Source organism: Tetrao urogallus, assembly GCF_951394365.1.
Source record: "Tetrao urogallus genome assembly, chromosome: 14".
Taxonomy (NCBI): Eukaryota; Metazoa; Chordata; class Aves; order Galliformes; family Phasianidae; genus Tetrao; species Tetrao urogallus.
Genome location: NC_136827.1, coordinates 4123478 through 4141267, shown reverse-complemented (window position 1 = coordinate 4141267; position 17790 = coordinate 4123478). Strand labels below are relative to the sequence as shown.

Genomic DNA, 17790 nt, shown 5'->3' with positions numbered 1-17790 from the left:
TTACTCCACTGAAACTAATGAAGCTTTGGGGAGCTCAAGTGTAAGATAAGCTACACAGCTCTGAATCTGAAGAAGCTGCTTTACATGAACCCTCCGGTGCACTGCACTAACATGGCAAAACATGCAGTCATTCTGCCTGAAATTGGCAACATCAAATTGGCAACAGTTCTGATGGTTTTATGAATGATAACCCGATGGTTTCAAACCTGTGATTTCAGGATAGGGTTTTCTTTCTTTAAATGAGGTTTTCCAAATAGGAATAAGACTTTTGATTTTGAAACTCAAATGCTGTCTCCTTGTAAAGAAAGTATGGAACAAAAACACCAGAACGTTCACATTTTAAGATAACTTACATTGTAGACAAAGACACTAATGTGCTGAAGGCTCCAGGTGTGATGGTGCTGATGTGATTGTCGTACAGAGAAAGAAGCCTCACCGAGCTCAGTCCAGCAAAGGTGTCATTGTTTATGCAGCTGATAGAGTTGCTCCTCAGCATCCTGAAAAGATTTAAGAAAGAACTTAAGAAATACTGGGAGTGGGTACAGTTTCAAGCTAGGATGTTCTGTTTCTAGGGCATCAACAGATGGTTTGGCAATCGCTAGGCTCCATTTTTATTGACTGCTGTAGGACTAAACAGCCAGAGGAGGGCTAAACTCATGTAAACGTTGTCTCCTGAATTTAAAATGCATTTCCTCTACATAACATTGGAAACTAATGGAAAATTGACATGTGAAATTAGTTTGGAATTAACATTATCACTAGTGGTAAACTTGAATTAAATACTCTCAAGTCTCTTGGTTTACTAAGTGTCTGAGAGCAAGATGTATTTCAGAGATGCATTGAGAAAGGCTGTCAGAAATGTGTGACAGTAACACTAACTGCATGGCTTCTATCGTGGATGTAATCCACAATGCAAAAGCATGGAAGGAAAGAGAGTCCTTAGCAGAAATGAAGGGATAGCTTAAGAAACATTTCCAGATGTAAAGCAAGCTCTGAAATCTTGTTAGTATCACTGACAGGACAGATAACAGTAACCATTCCATAACTGTTTTATTTTTTGCTCTGTGTTTGTACCAGATGAATCAACGCTGTGTATCAGAAGATATCTTTCTCTGAGTTGTTATGGTAACAATGAACTCCACGATAATTTCTAATTAATTTGAAAGACTGTAGTGTCTTGTTTCTCTCCACAGCAAAAAAAGGCTTATGAGTATTTGTTACAATTCATGCCACTCAATAGCTGGATCTGTAAACATCACCATTGTAATATCTCTACTTAGGTGAAAAATTATTTAGTAATTAAAGCACACAATCAGAAATATACAGAATACATGCAGCTCATGCTGCTCTTCCAGTAGACTGATGCTCTGAATTGAGGACTGTTCATTCTATGGTATCACATTCTTGCAGTGAACAACGAAAATTCAGACTCTGTCAGAAGTCTGGCCTGCAATCTCCTGCAAGTTGGGCATTAGGTGTTAGAACAGTAGACTTTTCAGAAACACCAAAGAGAGATTAAATATAGCAAAGAAGAAATCACAGTGTAATCACAAACACTCAGTGTGTAAGACCTGGATATTGCACTGCTTTAGCATTACTCTTCTCTGCATATAATACTCATCACAGCCACCACAATCTCAGTAGTTTCTGTGCTGCAACAGGAATGAAGCCTTCAGAAAAATCCCAGACACAGAACTCACACCTTGTACATGGAGTACTAAGCTGCTTGAAAGCCAGGTCACAGGCTCCAAAAGGTGAGTGTAAACACAAAAAATAAGACCTTCAGTGGCTTTGGTCACTTCAGGAAATTCATATATTGAAGCAGTAGGAAACATTTTTTCAATTCTGTATGTGAAGTATCAGAAAGTAGTTCTGAAAGGTGGTTGGATTACAATATATATTTCATGGTGATCTGTTACATTTTAGGAAAAAGTCTTTTAAGAACTGGACTACAACTCTGTCCAGCATGGCCTCTTCATAAAAGGTCTTAACTTTAGTGTTCAGAACAAGTTAATCAATGGATAGACATATACGTCCCTCAAGCTTAAACCTTTGCTTTCATACCATGGTATACCATGCACTGTGTGCCCTTCCTGAATGAAAACTTATACTTACAGATCCTCATTTCATGCTGTGTGTATTTAGACTGCTTTATCAGCTAGGGAGAAATGTAGGTCAGGTCAGCAGGACCTGAATATTAAGTATCTTTTTATTTAAAAAATGCTGACTACTCTTTTGGAGTATGGCTACAGACTGCTTTACATTACGAAAATTAATTTAATATCTATGAACAATATTTTAAATTCCCTTAGTAAAATGCTTACATTAAAGAACAGATGGCTGTAACCACAGGAAAATAATGTTAAGGAATAACAGAAGAAAAGATCCCTATTTGTCATTACAGGCCAAAGTCCTCCAAGTGAAGCCTGGATATTTTTTTCATACTTGTACTGAAGGAATCATGCGATGATATTGTGCAACATAAGATGCATGTGCTGCTAATGATGAATACATTGCAGATTTTAAATTTCATTTTGATTCCTAGAGTCTTCATAATGACAGCAGCCACCTCATCAAGTGATTTCTTTCCACAGCAGGGAGACTGTGCAGAAGTGGGTATTTTTCACATGCAGATCATACTCATCGTCTGGCATGAATCTCTGTGGTCACCAGAGGCCTGACTGCTTCTCAGGATAGGGAAAATGAGTTGATAGGATGCCATCTTGAAATCCTGTCTTTGAGCCTTCTTCCAATATATGTTTTAACTTGAAAGTAAATGAATGCTACTTACTATGAGTTTATGTATAAGCAATACTTATAAGAAGTAAATTGCAAAGTTGTTCTAAGAGCAAAAGTAACACCAAACTGATTTCTTATGCATCTGTGCTCTGTGCCTCATATGCACTGTCCCCAACCGCAACCATGTTAATAGTACAGCTGCAGGTATGTTTTATAGCACCTGGGGCTATCTGGACATCTCAAAGCCACGTGTGCACTCATGGCCAGCTATTCCTGGTGCAAAGTGAGCGGGGCAGCTACCTTCTGCCAGCAGGACCTGCAATAATTTGGTTAGGACCACCTTAAACTGCTTAGCTACACCAACTTTTGGTGGTGGCAATAATTGAAGACTTTTTTCTTTGGCTCCTGCTGATTTCATTTAGCTTATAGGATATTAAAAATCGCTTAGGTTCTTCCTCTCCTCTGAGGTTTGGTTTACACAGACCAACAATTCCAATTTGGATGGAGGGGGTTGTGGGTAGATGAACTAATAGCTAACAAATACATTCACAGAATCACAGAATTGTAGGGGTTGGAAGGGACCTCCAGAGATCATCGAGTCCAACCCCCCTGCCAAAGCAGGTAATTCCCACACACCTTGTTTCTATAGGAAATAGTTTAAGTATTAAGTGATTAAAAGCACCTAAATTTGGCAGGTTCTCCATCAAGTTGCTCCTGAAACTTTTGAAAATCCATTTTCTTCTACAGAAAGTACATCAATCTCTCACCTACTCAGGACTTTACTCAGCTATTTACTGCAGGTTCATCACACTGAAACAAGACACTGCGTTCGAGCTTGTTTTCTAGTAACAGATTTTAGCAAGCATTGCTGAATTTGAGTGTTTCCACTCAAGATACAGCGGAAAAGAGAAAGACAGGTGTTTGCACTCACAATGTCTTCAGCCCCGTAAGGCCCCTAAACATTCGTCCATGCACTGATTCCAGTTGATTCTCTGTCAGAATCAGCTCCTGAACTCCTGAAGCTCCATCAAACGTGCCTTCTCGAATCTCCTTGATCTTATTATTGCTCAGATTTCTGGAAAGAGACAACCAGTCACAAAAAGAAAAGGATTAGTGTCTCATTCAAAACACGTATCATCACACTGGAAAGGAGAAGGACAGTTATATGCTTTTCAGTGGTTATCTAGTAAAGCATGCAGTCAGCAAGGAGAGGATAGAGCAGCTCAGAAGTGTATTTAATGTACTTACAAATAGCTCTCTTCACTCCACTTATAAAAAATACAGATCAGATTATCAAGAGTATTTAAATCCATGGAATTACCAGCTCTAATACCTCATCTCATTGACGGTAAGTGTCTCAGACCTGCTATAAACAGGGTTTTTTAACACAGATTAACATCCTTGAATTTACAGATTCTGCTTGGGACTGGGTGCTCAGCAGAAACAGTATTATTACCACTGAAATAGGGATCATCATATTGAAACATGTTTATTTAGCAAACCACAGTCTTTATTTTAAACTGACCACTGGTATAAATGTAAAAAACTGTGTGACTGAATGCATCTGATACAAATTTTAACATGCGCACTCATGAGCTCTTAGGCATTTAAATTTAATACCATCTTTTAGAATGAAATGAGTATCATTTAATTCTCAGTTCACACCTACTGCAATACACAACATTGTTTTCTAAATATTTACTCTGCCTCTGCAGCCTCAAGATGTTTGTTGTAGATCAACACTGGAGAACTTCAGTCTAGAAAGTCAAATGAAGTCCTGATGGAATGAAAAGTGAATCTTCTGAATATTTCATGTTTGCGAAAAACCCAGTGAATAGAGAGCTTCTGAATGATAAAATGCCCTTAGAGATGCATAAAAATAAATGGCTTTTAATTATTTAAAACACTTATGTAAAAGGCCATAGCACATGAAAACCTTGGGCCTCAGTCCTTCAAGCATGCCCTTATGAAGTCCTGTACAGACTGTAGTAAGTAATCCTATTTGTTTAGGCTTTTGACAGGCAGCACTATTTTTGTTTCACTGTCTACAATAAAAAAGAGAAAGTAAAAAATACACTCTTGTTCCCAAGAAGATGCCAAATTCCAACACTATTGCTAATACTGAACAATATCTTATTCCAGAAATGATCCCACTACACACAGCATGAGTAATAGTTTCAAAATCCAATTCCAGGTGATATAAAACAAATGACAAAGTATCAGCTTAGCACCTGGGCTACAATGCTCAGAAGAACAGGCAATCTTGTTGGGATAAAAGTCGACAGAAGACATGGCAACAGGACAGCCTGGCCTCAGACACGAATAACGTGGGTCTTGCTCTTTTCAGAAGTCATCACTTAATTAAAAAATGTTGAGTCTTGGAGATATGTTTCAAGTGGGAAACTTGAGTATGCTGGTTTATGTCTGTTGAAATACTGTCAGACACTGGGCCCAGCATGTGGTCCATCACCTCTGTGCATTCTGTGCATTCTGTGACCAGAAAGGAGCATGCCAGCAATCAGCAAAAAATGATATAGAAGTGTATAGAATACTTAAATGCTGGTTTTGCTTTCCAGAGGTTTTGTACTTTGTGCTAACACTTACACAAAGACTTAATGTGAGTTAAAAACAAGTCAGGGATGGATATTCTGACATATGCATTTAATTTAGTGGCTCAGCTATTTCTATAATGGAAACGTTTATAGCTCAGCATCTCTTTTGAATACTGACATAAATAATTGCTCCCAATGATCCCTTTCATAGTTCAGTTCACACCATGATGCTCATTTGTACAAAAATAAATGTATAACTAAATAAATGTTTGTGGTGGGAAAGGAGCATGAGTTTTTAAAAGACTTTTGACTTTCAACTCACAGACTGCAGACTGACCTACATTTGTAGTTAAATGTTTTACTAGTTATTTTTTTACCATCTAAAAGATATTTAGTCATGTTTCCTAAAAATGGGTGCAATTTTAACGGATGATCATAAACTCAAGGCAAAAAATGCAAATACTGGCACCTTTACACCAGCCAAACCATCTCAATTTTCTTTGCTGGCAAGGGACCTCTGTAGAGAAGCAACTTCATTCATTAAAGTAAATAATGCCTCCTCATTTCAACAACATAAAATCATCCAAAAATACGCTAGCAGTTGCAGAAAAGCCCAGTTACATGTACTCTTCCCATGCAAGAGATTTGGAAATCCAAGATTAAATAGTAAAACAAAGTTACAAGAGAAAAGATTTACAGTGGGTAAAGAAGATAGAGCCCTACAATACCACTTGAAGTACTGTCAATTACAAATTTCTTTATTTGTTTTCCCAAATTAAAGTTTCACTTATCAGAACACAACAGAAAGTTGGTAGATGACAGCAATTACTCTTCTGAGTCAATATATCATCCCTACGGCCTTACCCACTAGAATAACAGACATGAGAAATTACATACTTTGCAGTCTAGAATTACCAGAAAAAATAATCAACTGCTGATACAAATCTTGAAAAATAAAAGCAATGGAACTTTTGCCTGCTCTGCAACTCAAGAGAGCTTCAGTCTGTCCTTCCCAGCACTAAAATAATGTTTCCTAGATGATGACTGCAGCACTTGACAAGGAACTTTTTTTTTTCTATGAGAAAAATTCTGACAGGCTTTACAGCAAACCCCCATTATAGAAAAACCCCATGGTCTCACAGTGCTACACTTCTCTCAGGACCTGTTCTTGAAATACTGAAAGACAGTGGAAAAGGAGTCCTGAGTATTTCCCAAGGTACCAATGGCCTCTGGCAGGATCCAAAGAACACAGTCTGATAGTGATAAGGCAAAGGGGGAAAAGAAGGGAGATTTAGATTAGATGTTAAGGGGAAATTCCTTACTCAGAGACCCTGGAACATGCTGTGCAGAGGAACTGTGGATGCCCCATCTGTGGAGGTGCTCAAGACCTGGGAGAGAATTGATCTGATCTGGTGGGAGGTGGCCCTGCCCATGGCAGGGGGTTGGAACTGGAAACGCTTTAAGGTCCCTTCCAACACCTTCCAGCCATTCTACATTCTACAATTCTGTAGTCAACCTGGTCATTCTACAGGGCTGTTATTTCCCTAGGGACTCCCTGATTTACCATAGTGATAAATTTTAATCCGATTTCCAGACATTTATTTTAGGGAAGAGGTCAAAAGAAAATTTCAGAAAGCCAAGGTTTCCTTTATGTGTTGCTATGAATAGGAAATGAACAGATTTAGGAAGCTCTCAAGGTGAGATTGTTCACACAGTTCACTTTTCAGTAGATTTCACTCAGCTTATGGCTAAAGTTTATAATAATATTATTTCTGTTGATCTTCTTACTTCAACACAGAACAAGCTGGGTGCTACTCAGACTTCACAGAACCATTCATCCTGCCATACCTTCCAGGTTAATTTTAACATTTCACTGTGGTGTTCATCACCAAATTACCACAAACACAACCACCAGAGTGCAGCCCAACTGCAAAAGCTCTGCTTGGTTCTTTTATTTTTCTGTTGTAACATACTAACGGCTTGTTCTGAGAGGAGTTTTCCCTAGAATATAACAGGCTGTTGGTGTGCATAGGGTTTTAAAGTATAGTTTAGGAGGAGAACCCCAAAGCTATTGCATTCTTGAGGAGAAATGAAGCTTGCAGTGAATATTTTACAGCTTGTAACAAGTCTGGCTGGCTTTTACAGAATGAGTCCTTCTCTGGAACAGGATGGCACTGGAAGACTTAACTACTACAGACAGACAGAGAAATATACTCAGTGACATTCATACACTCATGCAGAAGAGCAGATTGATGGTATCACTGAAAAAGGAGGCATGTGATAAGCACACACAACATTCCATAATTTCATTTCCACTAAATAAAATCTATTTCTATATAATAAGTGACAGGAGACTGCAACCTCAATTGCCATGGCAAAATTTATGCTTAGGGAACAAACAGCAGGTAACAGCTGATTCTGACTTTTGTCTCCTCAAGAAACTTCAGTTTCTGCTTATTAAACCAACTACTAAACTACTCTCCATAGTTTAACTGGGCCTGTCCATCTAAGAGTTAACTCATTCTGTTTCCTTAAATTTACATTAAAACCAACAAATTCTGCTATGACAGTAGTAAACCAAAAAACTTCAATCCCTCCTCCTTCCTTGAAGTTCAAGACAACGCAAATTCTAACAAGCAAATAACTTGAACTTACATTTTTCTGAGGTTGGGCAGTTTCTTGAAGAGTCCAATAGCTTCCAGAACAGAAATATCATTGTCATTCAAACGCCTGAAGGGAAAAGAACAAAAAGACATTTAATGCTTCACAGATCTCTTTAGATATATCTCTGTGACATACAGGACTGTCACAAAGAGAGAATTATGACCTTTGCAAATAAGATACTATCTGCCATGTGTCTCAGACTCCCAGAGCGTAAAAAGATATAAAAGCTCAGGATGCCTTTAAGAGTGTGATGCCAAAGGACAGTGTAAGAATGCCTTCTTTCAGTGCACACAGTAAGGTATTATTAACCTTCACCATCACAAGGCTTTGTTTGCATGTCTGAATCTCTCTCATTCATCCTATAATAGAGATGTGCAGTTGAAGATCTAGTCCACTTCAGTAGAAGCAATTTGATACCAATTTATTTCCCATAAAATTCCATTGATCTTCAAAAATAATGCAAAAGCTGCCATCCTGGCAGGCTTGGGATGCGAATCCTTTCTCTGATGGAGTTCAGTTTTTCTACACAGAGACTTCTCTGTGTTTCTGGACATCTCTTTCCTATATTCTTCTATCTTAGCTTCGGAACAACAGTTCACATACTGCTTCGTAAGGTCAAAAAAAGACAATTATGTTTGAAAAAGACAATTACATTTGACACAAAGGCGTCAAAGGAAGAGGAACCATGAAAATGGCTCGTGTGAGCCACGTGACAAAGCAGTATGTCAAGAAGACATGGAGAAGGAGCTGATGCACAGGGCCATGGCTCCTTCCTCACGTCTGTATTTAGCGTGAGAGCTAAGGAAGTAAGAAAGATGTGGTGCTCCTCCAGAACAAAATTAACCTACCCAGTTTCACATGGCAAGGTGCCTTGATTTGCTGAGCCCTTATACAGCCTTTAAAATCTAGGAAAACCAACATGCCTGACTGAGCACATCTTGGAGAGGCCGCACTTACAGATCAGTGGTATATTCGGGAAGGTGGCTGGGTAACCGGGTGAGCTTTTGGTTGGAGCAGTCCACAACTGTTCCCTCACAGCGACACTTCTCAGGACAGACAAGATCCATGAAACACTTCCCAGTGAATTTACTTCTGTAATCCTCTGACCCTGCAATAAAGGGAAAATACATTCCAGCAAACAGCTCCTGATAACTGCAGCAATCAGAGACTTATGGAACTGGTTTTCAACACTGCCTCTTGTCAGCTACAAGCTTCTGCACTCAATTTTAATACTTGCAAAAAGTTTTTTCAACAATTTTTCAAATGACTCTCCCAGAGTAGCCTCTGTTTTTTCATTCTTCCCTTGACAAATTAATTCCTTGTCTACCTAACCAGCATACCTGTTAAGGCATTTTTTTTACATCTGTAGATTGCCGAGAGGTCTGCTTCAAGGAAGCTCCAGCAAAGTTATTTTTTCAGATTTTGCACTTATTCCAGCAGATAGGAAGAGGAATCACATGAAGGCGGGAGTTATTTTGATGCATGCAAATGACAAAAATTTTCTAATGAAGTCATTAAAAAAAACTCAAATTTTCAAACCTCAGCTCTTAAAGCTATCTTAGAGACCAACCCTGTGTAAGAGTACCTTGTCAACAATTTCCGACAATTAGACACCTTTATTAACTGCATTAAACAAACAGTAGAAGAGAGTAATAGCACTTTAAATCATTTTCATTTTAATTAAGAAACGGGTAGACCATACTTAGTGAGAAGCATTCCCTCATGTGCCGTTATACCATGATTGCCAGACCTCTCTGACTAGGTTTTTTGACCCATTCTAATGAAATGCTTTTCCAATTAGGCTCAGTGAACTAATCTGTCCTTTTCTGATTTGGTTTTTCTCTTTTAATAACAGCAGGTTTGAAACTTGATCTCTGTGTTTCATGGAACCAGCAGCATTAATAAATGTGTGTGCAATCAAAGCGTTGCCAAGACAGACCCCGCCATGCAATACCTGCCCACTCACTTCATATTTCACAACGGAAACTCCAGAATTGTCTCAGGAATTCTGTGTAATATCCAGCAATCATAACTACCAAGAAATAGTTTTAACTTTTGCAGAGTCCTAAAAGCCAATTTCAACGCTTTCTCAGGAATGATTTGAGCATGTTCAGATTTTGCAAAGAACCATAAAACAGCAGTGGAAACTTCAACTGAAATTTTGTTTTAGAGACTTGACAACATTCTTTACCTGCTTCCCTCTTCCAAACTGATCATTACACCAGCGCTCATTTCATCAATGGACACTATTTATTTTTTTCAGAAGGAAAAAGGAATCACCTACAATTTCTACTATTTTAACTTCTGTTACACATTACCTGCATCGGGTGATGCACTGAAAGCAAGCAGTTCCGCAAGCAATCTAACATTTTGATTCCACTGACACACTTGGGTTTGGTTTTGTAAAAGCTAGATTATGACAAACATTAAACATGCAGCTTTGTACACTACCACCTTTGTGGTGGTAATCACCTGCAGGTTATCATGGTTCTTGTAAATTATACATCTGTAGTGAGACTTGACTACTGTTTTATAGCCTGATGGCACAGCACTTAAAATATGAGGAGCACTGGGCATTTTGAAGTATTTCTAACATACTTAACATTTCTTCTTACAGCCATAATTTAAAATGCTTTTTTTGGGGGGTAGGGAGGGGGAAGGGGAAAAAAAAAGAAGCACATCGGATTTCCCATCCTAAAAATTGCAGGCTTGGCAGTCTGGATAAAATGTCAAGTGACAAATGTACAATTTCTTGATTCCATAAACAGCTGTATTTTCTTAGGCTTATAAAGCAGTACTTATGGTTGCTTATGATTCCTCAAAACAATGCCAACTATGAACAGCTACAAGGATCAGTTTATTAAAACTGCTACAGTTATGGTACACATTGGAAAAAAAAAAAAACAGAATTTTTCAGTGATCAGAAAGTGTCTTGGAATTCCTCAAATTAACCCCTGAAGAAGCAATTCTAACTTGCATTATATAAGCATTCTTTGAATGAATAATCACAACCATCATGAGGTTACACAGGGTAAGATTTTATTAAGTATACATTTTTGTCTTACAGATACAGGATGAATATTCCTAAGGAAAACAGAGAAGGAGGAGAAAGTAAGTGGGACGTTTTGTGAAGGAGAAAAGAGTGTATATAACATCAGAGGTTTTCTTTTTTTTTTTTTTTCATAGAAGCTTTTTGGCAGAGTCAATAAAGGATATTTACCTCATTTTGGCTTATCATACTGACACTCCTGATGATGTATAACTTTCCAGCCTGCAGCAGCCATGGGAAGCTGTTGTCATGCGGCCATCAGTGCACTGCCTCCACACAGCAGGCGAAAGCCCTCTCAGCTCAGTAGGAGAGGAAGGGACCTTCATACCTTCCTTCCTTCCTTGTTGTATTTTATTTAACTTTATAAAAATATTTTATAAAATAAAGGTTTGAATACGAATTACCCAGGTAGGCACAGTCAGAAGTTCTCAATGGCACAAATACGCTCAGCAAGTACTTAGTCACCCATTAGGCCGTGAGAAAGCAGGAATCATCTGCCAACAGCTAAACAAAATTTACTGTTTGACCTGAGCCTTGAGGTCACTTTGACAGGTGGCTGCTCTATTAAGATATTCCCATCTGGGATACTAATACGAAATGGAGCCATCTGCTTGCAGAACTAGTTAGGTACATACACCCATTGCTATCTTTATTGCTGCATTGCTACAGGGCTCTGAGTGGATATGACAGGAATCAGGAAGCACGATCAACAACCCATGCATGCAGAGCTTTTCCTAAAATCACCCGTGGAAAGCCATGGAAAAGAGATGCAGGATGTGCACAGAGCACACACTTGACTTTATTTTACTATTCCAGAGCTGCCATTTGGTCATTTTATTACATGTGAAAGCACACATGCAGTGTAGATGAGAACTCTGTGAAGCCTGGCTGAATGTAAAACATGACCAGGAGTTTTCAGTAATTTCCAAAAGGAAGAAGTAATTTTAATATCAGTATTATGAGGAGCCAACGCAAGAGCAAGGCATGTATTTTATTGAGGGTAATGCTATTTATCTGAATTGCTAGTTACACTGATAACATTTTCATTTCACAATCTACGTGACATTGCTACCAGGTATCAGTGCATTGTAATTCATGCAGCATCAGTGAGCAACACCAAATGCCATTTTACAGAACAGCAGTACCATGATAAAGAAACACTGCATTTCCAAGCACTCACATATTTCAGGGGCCTCTCTACTACTCACACAGAGAAATTAAGCAGCACAGATAAAGAGCTTTTTCTGCTCTTGTAAGCAATTGCTTAGAAAACCCGATTTCAGTTTTTAAAAATGAGCAATTCCAAAAAGACTCAAAAGGAGTGCTGAATGATGCGCTCTGGAAAAAAATCAAGCTATTTTTATTCAAGGCATGATGACTGACCTGATATTTTCCTTCTATAAAACATAGATCCAACTGTCTGAAATTTGGCAAAAATAAGATCACGGACATCACGGATCTAACACTTGGCGAAAACCCCAGGAATCCTGACATCTACTTCTTTACTTAACCACTTGATCACAACTTTCATACATTTTCAGAGGAAAAAAAACACAGGATGTACATTGTTTTATATCATTTCCCATCCAAAGCATTAATTCTTATCTGTAAATACACAGAAAATCTAAAAATCACATATGTCCTCGTTCTGATGCTCCACAACAGGTATGCAGCCGCTCTGTGAGATTACACAGCATTTCCATACAAGAAAACTTCTGCACAAGGCCCTCAAAGTACTTTATGAAATTTGTGTAATAACCTCTGGGAGGAAAGTTAGGAAGAAGTACATTAAAGGTCTTACCTACGCTGGCTGATCCAAAAGGGCTCATTAGAGTATGTTGATTCAGCTCTGCGCTATGTGATCATTGGATAACTGCTTCCATACAGGCCACATGACCCGTGTCATTTCATGATAAGATACAATGCTTTGCAGAGTCTTCTGTAGGTTAAAGTTCTTCTGCAGCATACTTCTTCATAATGAAATGCCAGCACAGTAAGACTGCTCAAATCAGGTCCAAGGTTACATTAAGCATCAGACATCTCATTACACAACACGGCATCCAAAAAGTCCCTCAAGCAGAAGGACTCACAGGACAGCTCACATAGAGAGATGCAGTTTACATTATTCATAAGGTAAGTAGACAAAAAAGAGTTTTCATCTCTGTAAGTATGGCTGGAGCCACCCTTGAATCTTATTCACCAACAGGATGCCTCACTTTCTCCTTCTAAGAGCAACTAAACAGATTAATTACTTGGAAATGGTTATTCAGCATGCAAGCCCTTTGGAAAGTCAGACCCAACGTCACCAGGGTTCCCCCAGCAGTCCCCAGGTGCCTGGAGTCTGGTTAAGCAACACACATCACCTTTTTGACTTTTCCTGTGAGAAAAGGGGAATCTCTCACCTTTTGATGGCTCTGAAAACAGCAGAAGTATCCCAGCATGCCATGCGGCAGGGAGTATGCAGCCTTCCATGGTGCTTGACAGAACCATGTTCAATTTGTATTGTTCTACCACATGGTTAGATCAAGCACAAAGGAAAACCCCATGGACAGCCAGAGTCAGAGTTAGGCAGCGCCAAAGAGAGAAGAGCGTTGAGAGGAAGCAGCATGGAGAAGCACAAGCTGAAGGTTCACTGAGAGCTGCTCTCCACTCCGCCCATGCAAAAAGGTGCTGGATACAAGAGGTCATCCTTTATGCTACAACTGCAGAACACCCTGGAGCACAATTGGGGTTAGTGTACAAGAACAGAGCCCGGGCAAATTCAGAGACAGAACTAGTATGACAGAAACTGCTACCAAAGCACTGCTAATAGCTCTCTCCAGGAACGATGTGCATCTCCCACCAAATGTGAAGGACTGAGCTGTGCTGCTCTTTATTAGCTACTTACACGCTCATGGTGCATCTCCCAGTGCAAATTCCATTTCAGTTCTCCCCATTTATATAAATCCAACCTTAGAAGTACCACAGTTTGTATCTAAAAGAGGAGACTCTGAGCTGATTGTGAACCTCTGGCAGCCAACCCTCTCTAACCTCCCTGTGAGCCACTCTCAGCTCCCAGCGGCCCTTCATGCTGATGACCTGTAATCACCACTGCTTTGCCTTGCTTTTTTTGTCTGTACTTTGTAACATGGCAGACAAGGTAAGCCACTGAAGAAATATTAAGGCAAACAGGAGTATTTTGTTCTGCTTCTTGGCATAAAAGTTGTGTTTTCTACATCCCTGATTATTTCGAACAGCTTTGTTGTAACTCATTCCTGCAGCTTTAACACATAAAGTAGGGCATTCCATTTTGGCTTGACTGCTCCCTCTGAAATAAAACTCCCATTGACTTAATGTCTGCAGAGCTGTGCCAGTGATGAATACTTTTGAAAGTCACATCTCAAATGTTCTTGCAGGCTTCATGAATGAGAGCAAGTGCCTGTCCTCTGCAACTGCTCAGAACATTTTGATGGTCTTCAATGAAGGTCAACACTTGTGCCTTAAAAACATAAAACGTCACTTTCCTGAGTAAGGGCTTTGTGCTGCCCAAAGCACAAAGTCAGCATCAAGCAGATTATTCACTGCCTACAGAAAGAACAATGGGAGTACTTGGGCAGAGATGACAGATAATAGAGCAAGGGGCTCTGCTTCAGTTTGTACATTTTGCTGTGAACCAGCATTACTGCAGAGAAAAGCAACACACAAACACTTGCAAACTCCAGAAACTATGTACAGTGTTAACTCAGCCACCTTATGTGTGGGTTTGTTTCCTTAACAGCATTGAAAGTCAAACTAGCAGCTTTTGGGGGAAACCTAAAGATAAACCTTCCCACAAGCTGCCAAATTAGACACAGCCCTAAATGACGCAAAAGTTGGATTATTAATTTTCTTCTGTTACCCATGCAGAAGGGCACAATGGACATTATTATTAACTTGCTTCTATGATTTGTTCAAAGCATCCATAACACTGGAAGCCAGACCCCATATATTTAGCAATTAGTCATATGACTGGCATTTCTGCTAGTAATTCTGTATGTCTCTAGCCAAGAAAGGCTCAGAGTTTCATATCCTTATTCCTACACCTGTTTAATAATGCAGCAATTCTGGCATTCTTCAAGTAAATTCATCAGCAAGCTCATCAGCAATAGCAATGAGCTAGAGGTACCAGCACACCAGGAGCGGTCTGCCAAAATCCTAATTTATGTCCCCAAAAGACATGAGAACTGAAATTCTCCACAAGTATATTTTGGCCTCTCAGCACGTTGAAGACTCCTGCAAAAAATATGCAGGAACAGAGCTTTTCTTCTTTTTCATTCTTTCTTTTTTTTTGGCAAATGGAGTAGCAATCAGGGAAGCATGCTACTTTGTCTTAGGTACAGTAAATAATATTTCAAAAAGAAATTCCCAATGTCTAACTGTCCCACAGTGTTATACTTCTTCAGGACACTGCTGTAGTCTCCAAACAGGCAGAGGCAAATTTATTGTCCATTTGAAAGCTCAAACATTCTAGCAATGGTTGCAGCAGTCTGGGTCTCTTCATGCCAATGTCTCCCTAATTATTTTCTTCATCATATTCAAGTGACTTCATGTTCAGGTATTCATATTCAAGTTACGTGCACAAAAAAGTGCTAAATTTAGCATCTCTGATGAGTGTCTCTCAACTTAATCTCAATACACGCCAACAGCAATGTGATTTTGGCCCCATCTCCTGCTAACCAAACCCACCAGAAGGCACCACTTGTAAGGGGAAGAAGGGCACAAGCTGTAACCACTCAGCTTCTGTCATAGCTAGGGAAGGCATCAGCAGAAGACAATTCAGATCTCAAATGAGGAATCCCTATTGCTCTGCATTCCACACATGGAGAATTTAGAACAGTTGCATTATTGCATGCCCAAGAGATGAGGATGCATCTGTGCCTTGCCATTCCTTCTCCTAGCTCTGTACATAGCAGGCACATTGGGTTCCCAATGACTTTTGCTTCATAAAAATGTCATGCAAAACAAAGCTCAAATATACTCAGTCACAGAGAACAGTGAAGACTTCATGCTCATAAGTATGAATTAAAAACAAGATTTAATCTGCAGGTGATTTGTCGCTGTTAAACAGCATTCCAATTAGACACAATTATCCTTATGCACAACATATCCTCAGCTTTGCCATATTCAGACTCTGAAGATGATTTTGCAGAGTCTTTTTGCCTTTTTAGAAAACAAATTAACTGCAGGACTCTCTTCCCTGCTCCCCCCCCCCCCCAAAAAAAAAGCAACCAGAAAACCAAATCACACAGCATACTTCAACTGAATTAAAAAAAAAAAGTAAAAAAGTAAAATCTGAGTGCTGTTAATTTTCCAGTTGTCCAGATCAGAAGTGATTCATATTCCTCCCACTTGTGCTCAAGCCAAAGCCCAAGTGAGGAAAAGTGTCGGAGCTTGGCCTCAGTAGTCCTGTGCATCTTGTGCAGGATTGCCAGCGCCCACCACTTCAGCTGCAGCACGGACAAACCCCCGAGCCATCAGAGTTCAGTGCCCACTCAGGCAGGAGCTGCTGGAGAGCAGCGCGCTGGGGACAGGCCAAATTGTGATTCCCTGAGCATGCGCCACTGCAGCACTGCAGCAAAGCAGATGAGCAGGTGCATATCAGTGCTTTTCATCAAACAGAAAATGCTAAGGACAGCGATACGCCTACATAGTCAGTAAATGACTATTTGCTTACTAAAAACGGAAGGAATTTGCAAAGCTGTCATTAGAATGATTTGTAAATTATGGGACAAGGGAGTGTTTCAATCAGATAAATTATTTATGTAAGAGCTGGATGAAATTCACTTGCCTTTCTTGACTTCTTAACACTAGTTGAGGAGCAACAATACACTGCACCATTTTGTTTTGAGAGCTCCAAGAGCTTAAATGTTGACATATCGTAACAGCAGAGAACTGAAGAACCTAGAGGGAACAAGGGGCAGGAAACATGACTCTGGGCAGAAAGCCCTGATGTGCAGCCTGTTTTCTCCTGGCTGGGAAAACTCTGTCCACTGCAGTTCTACTCTTCTAAGGCAGAAACAATGCAGAAAAAAAGAGGATGACATTTCAGGTGATGACAAGCGTAGGAATTCTGCTCCAGTGTAGACAGGTAAACCAGGAGGTATCAATAGAATCATAGAATCATAGAATCACCAAGGTTGGAAAAGACCTAAGAGATCATCCAGTCCAACCGTTCACCTATTCCCAATAGCTCCCACTAAACCATGTCCCCCAACAAAACATCCAGTCTTTCCTTGAACACCCCCAGGCTCGGTGACTCCACCACCTAAATAATAACCTAAATAAATACAGAGACTGGAAAAGACACATAAGGAACTAGAGGGAAAGCTGCAATTCCTAGCAAGAGAGTTTACCAAATACCTTTGAAAATCATGAGTGAACAAAGAGCAATACATCCTCTGCTGTACTGCTGTCCAGTAACAATGGATACCACAAGAGATACAACACCGGCCCTAAATGTGAAAGCTCTAGATTTGTAAGGACAGCAGAGGCTGACTTTGATTGGGCTCAGGTTAAAAAGAGGCAGCATCCAAAAAGGAGAGAACTGTGCTGGCAGATGGTTTGTTGGCCTCCTCCTATTACTCCAGGTGCTTTTGACTTGCACAGCACTGTCTAGAACTATCTAGAACATTTAAAATCAGATAAATACAAGCTATGCCCTAATTCAAGAGGGAGCAAGAAGACAGTTTAATTCTTAGTACTTGTAATAGGAACCTTGTTTCTAAGATTTCTATTGCTAAAAAAACTTTGGTGATGTGATGCTCATAG

General features: G+C 39.6%; 1 protein-coding gene across 1 annotated transcript in view; it reads right to left on the bottom strand.

The window, feature by feature from the left end:
• The window catches only part of SLIT3 (slit guidance ligand 3), a gene marked incomplete at both ends in the record, with an annotated part of 466941 nt that overhangs the window by 93809 nt on the left and 355342 nt on the right, over positions 1–17790 (bottom strand). Inside the window, 4 exons of the mRNA XM_079542234.1 lie at positions 354–497; positions 3671–3814; positions 7947–8021; positions 8913–9063. Of these exons, the coding sequence (XP_079398360.1) occupies positions 354–497; positions 3671–3814; positions 7947–8021; positions 8913–9063 (514 nt within the window). The remainder of the gene's footprint in view (positions 1–353; positions 498–3670; positions 3815–7946; positions 8022–8912; positions 9064–17790) is intronic.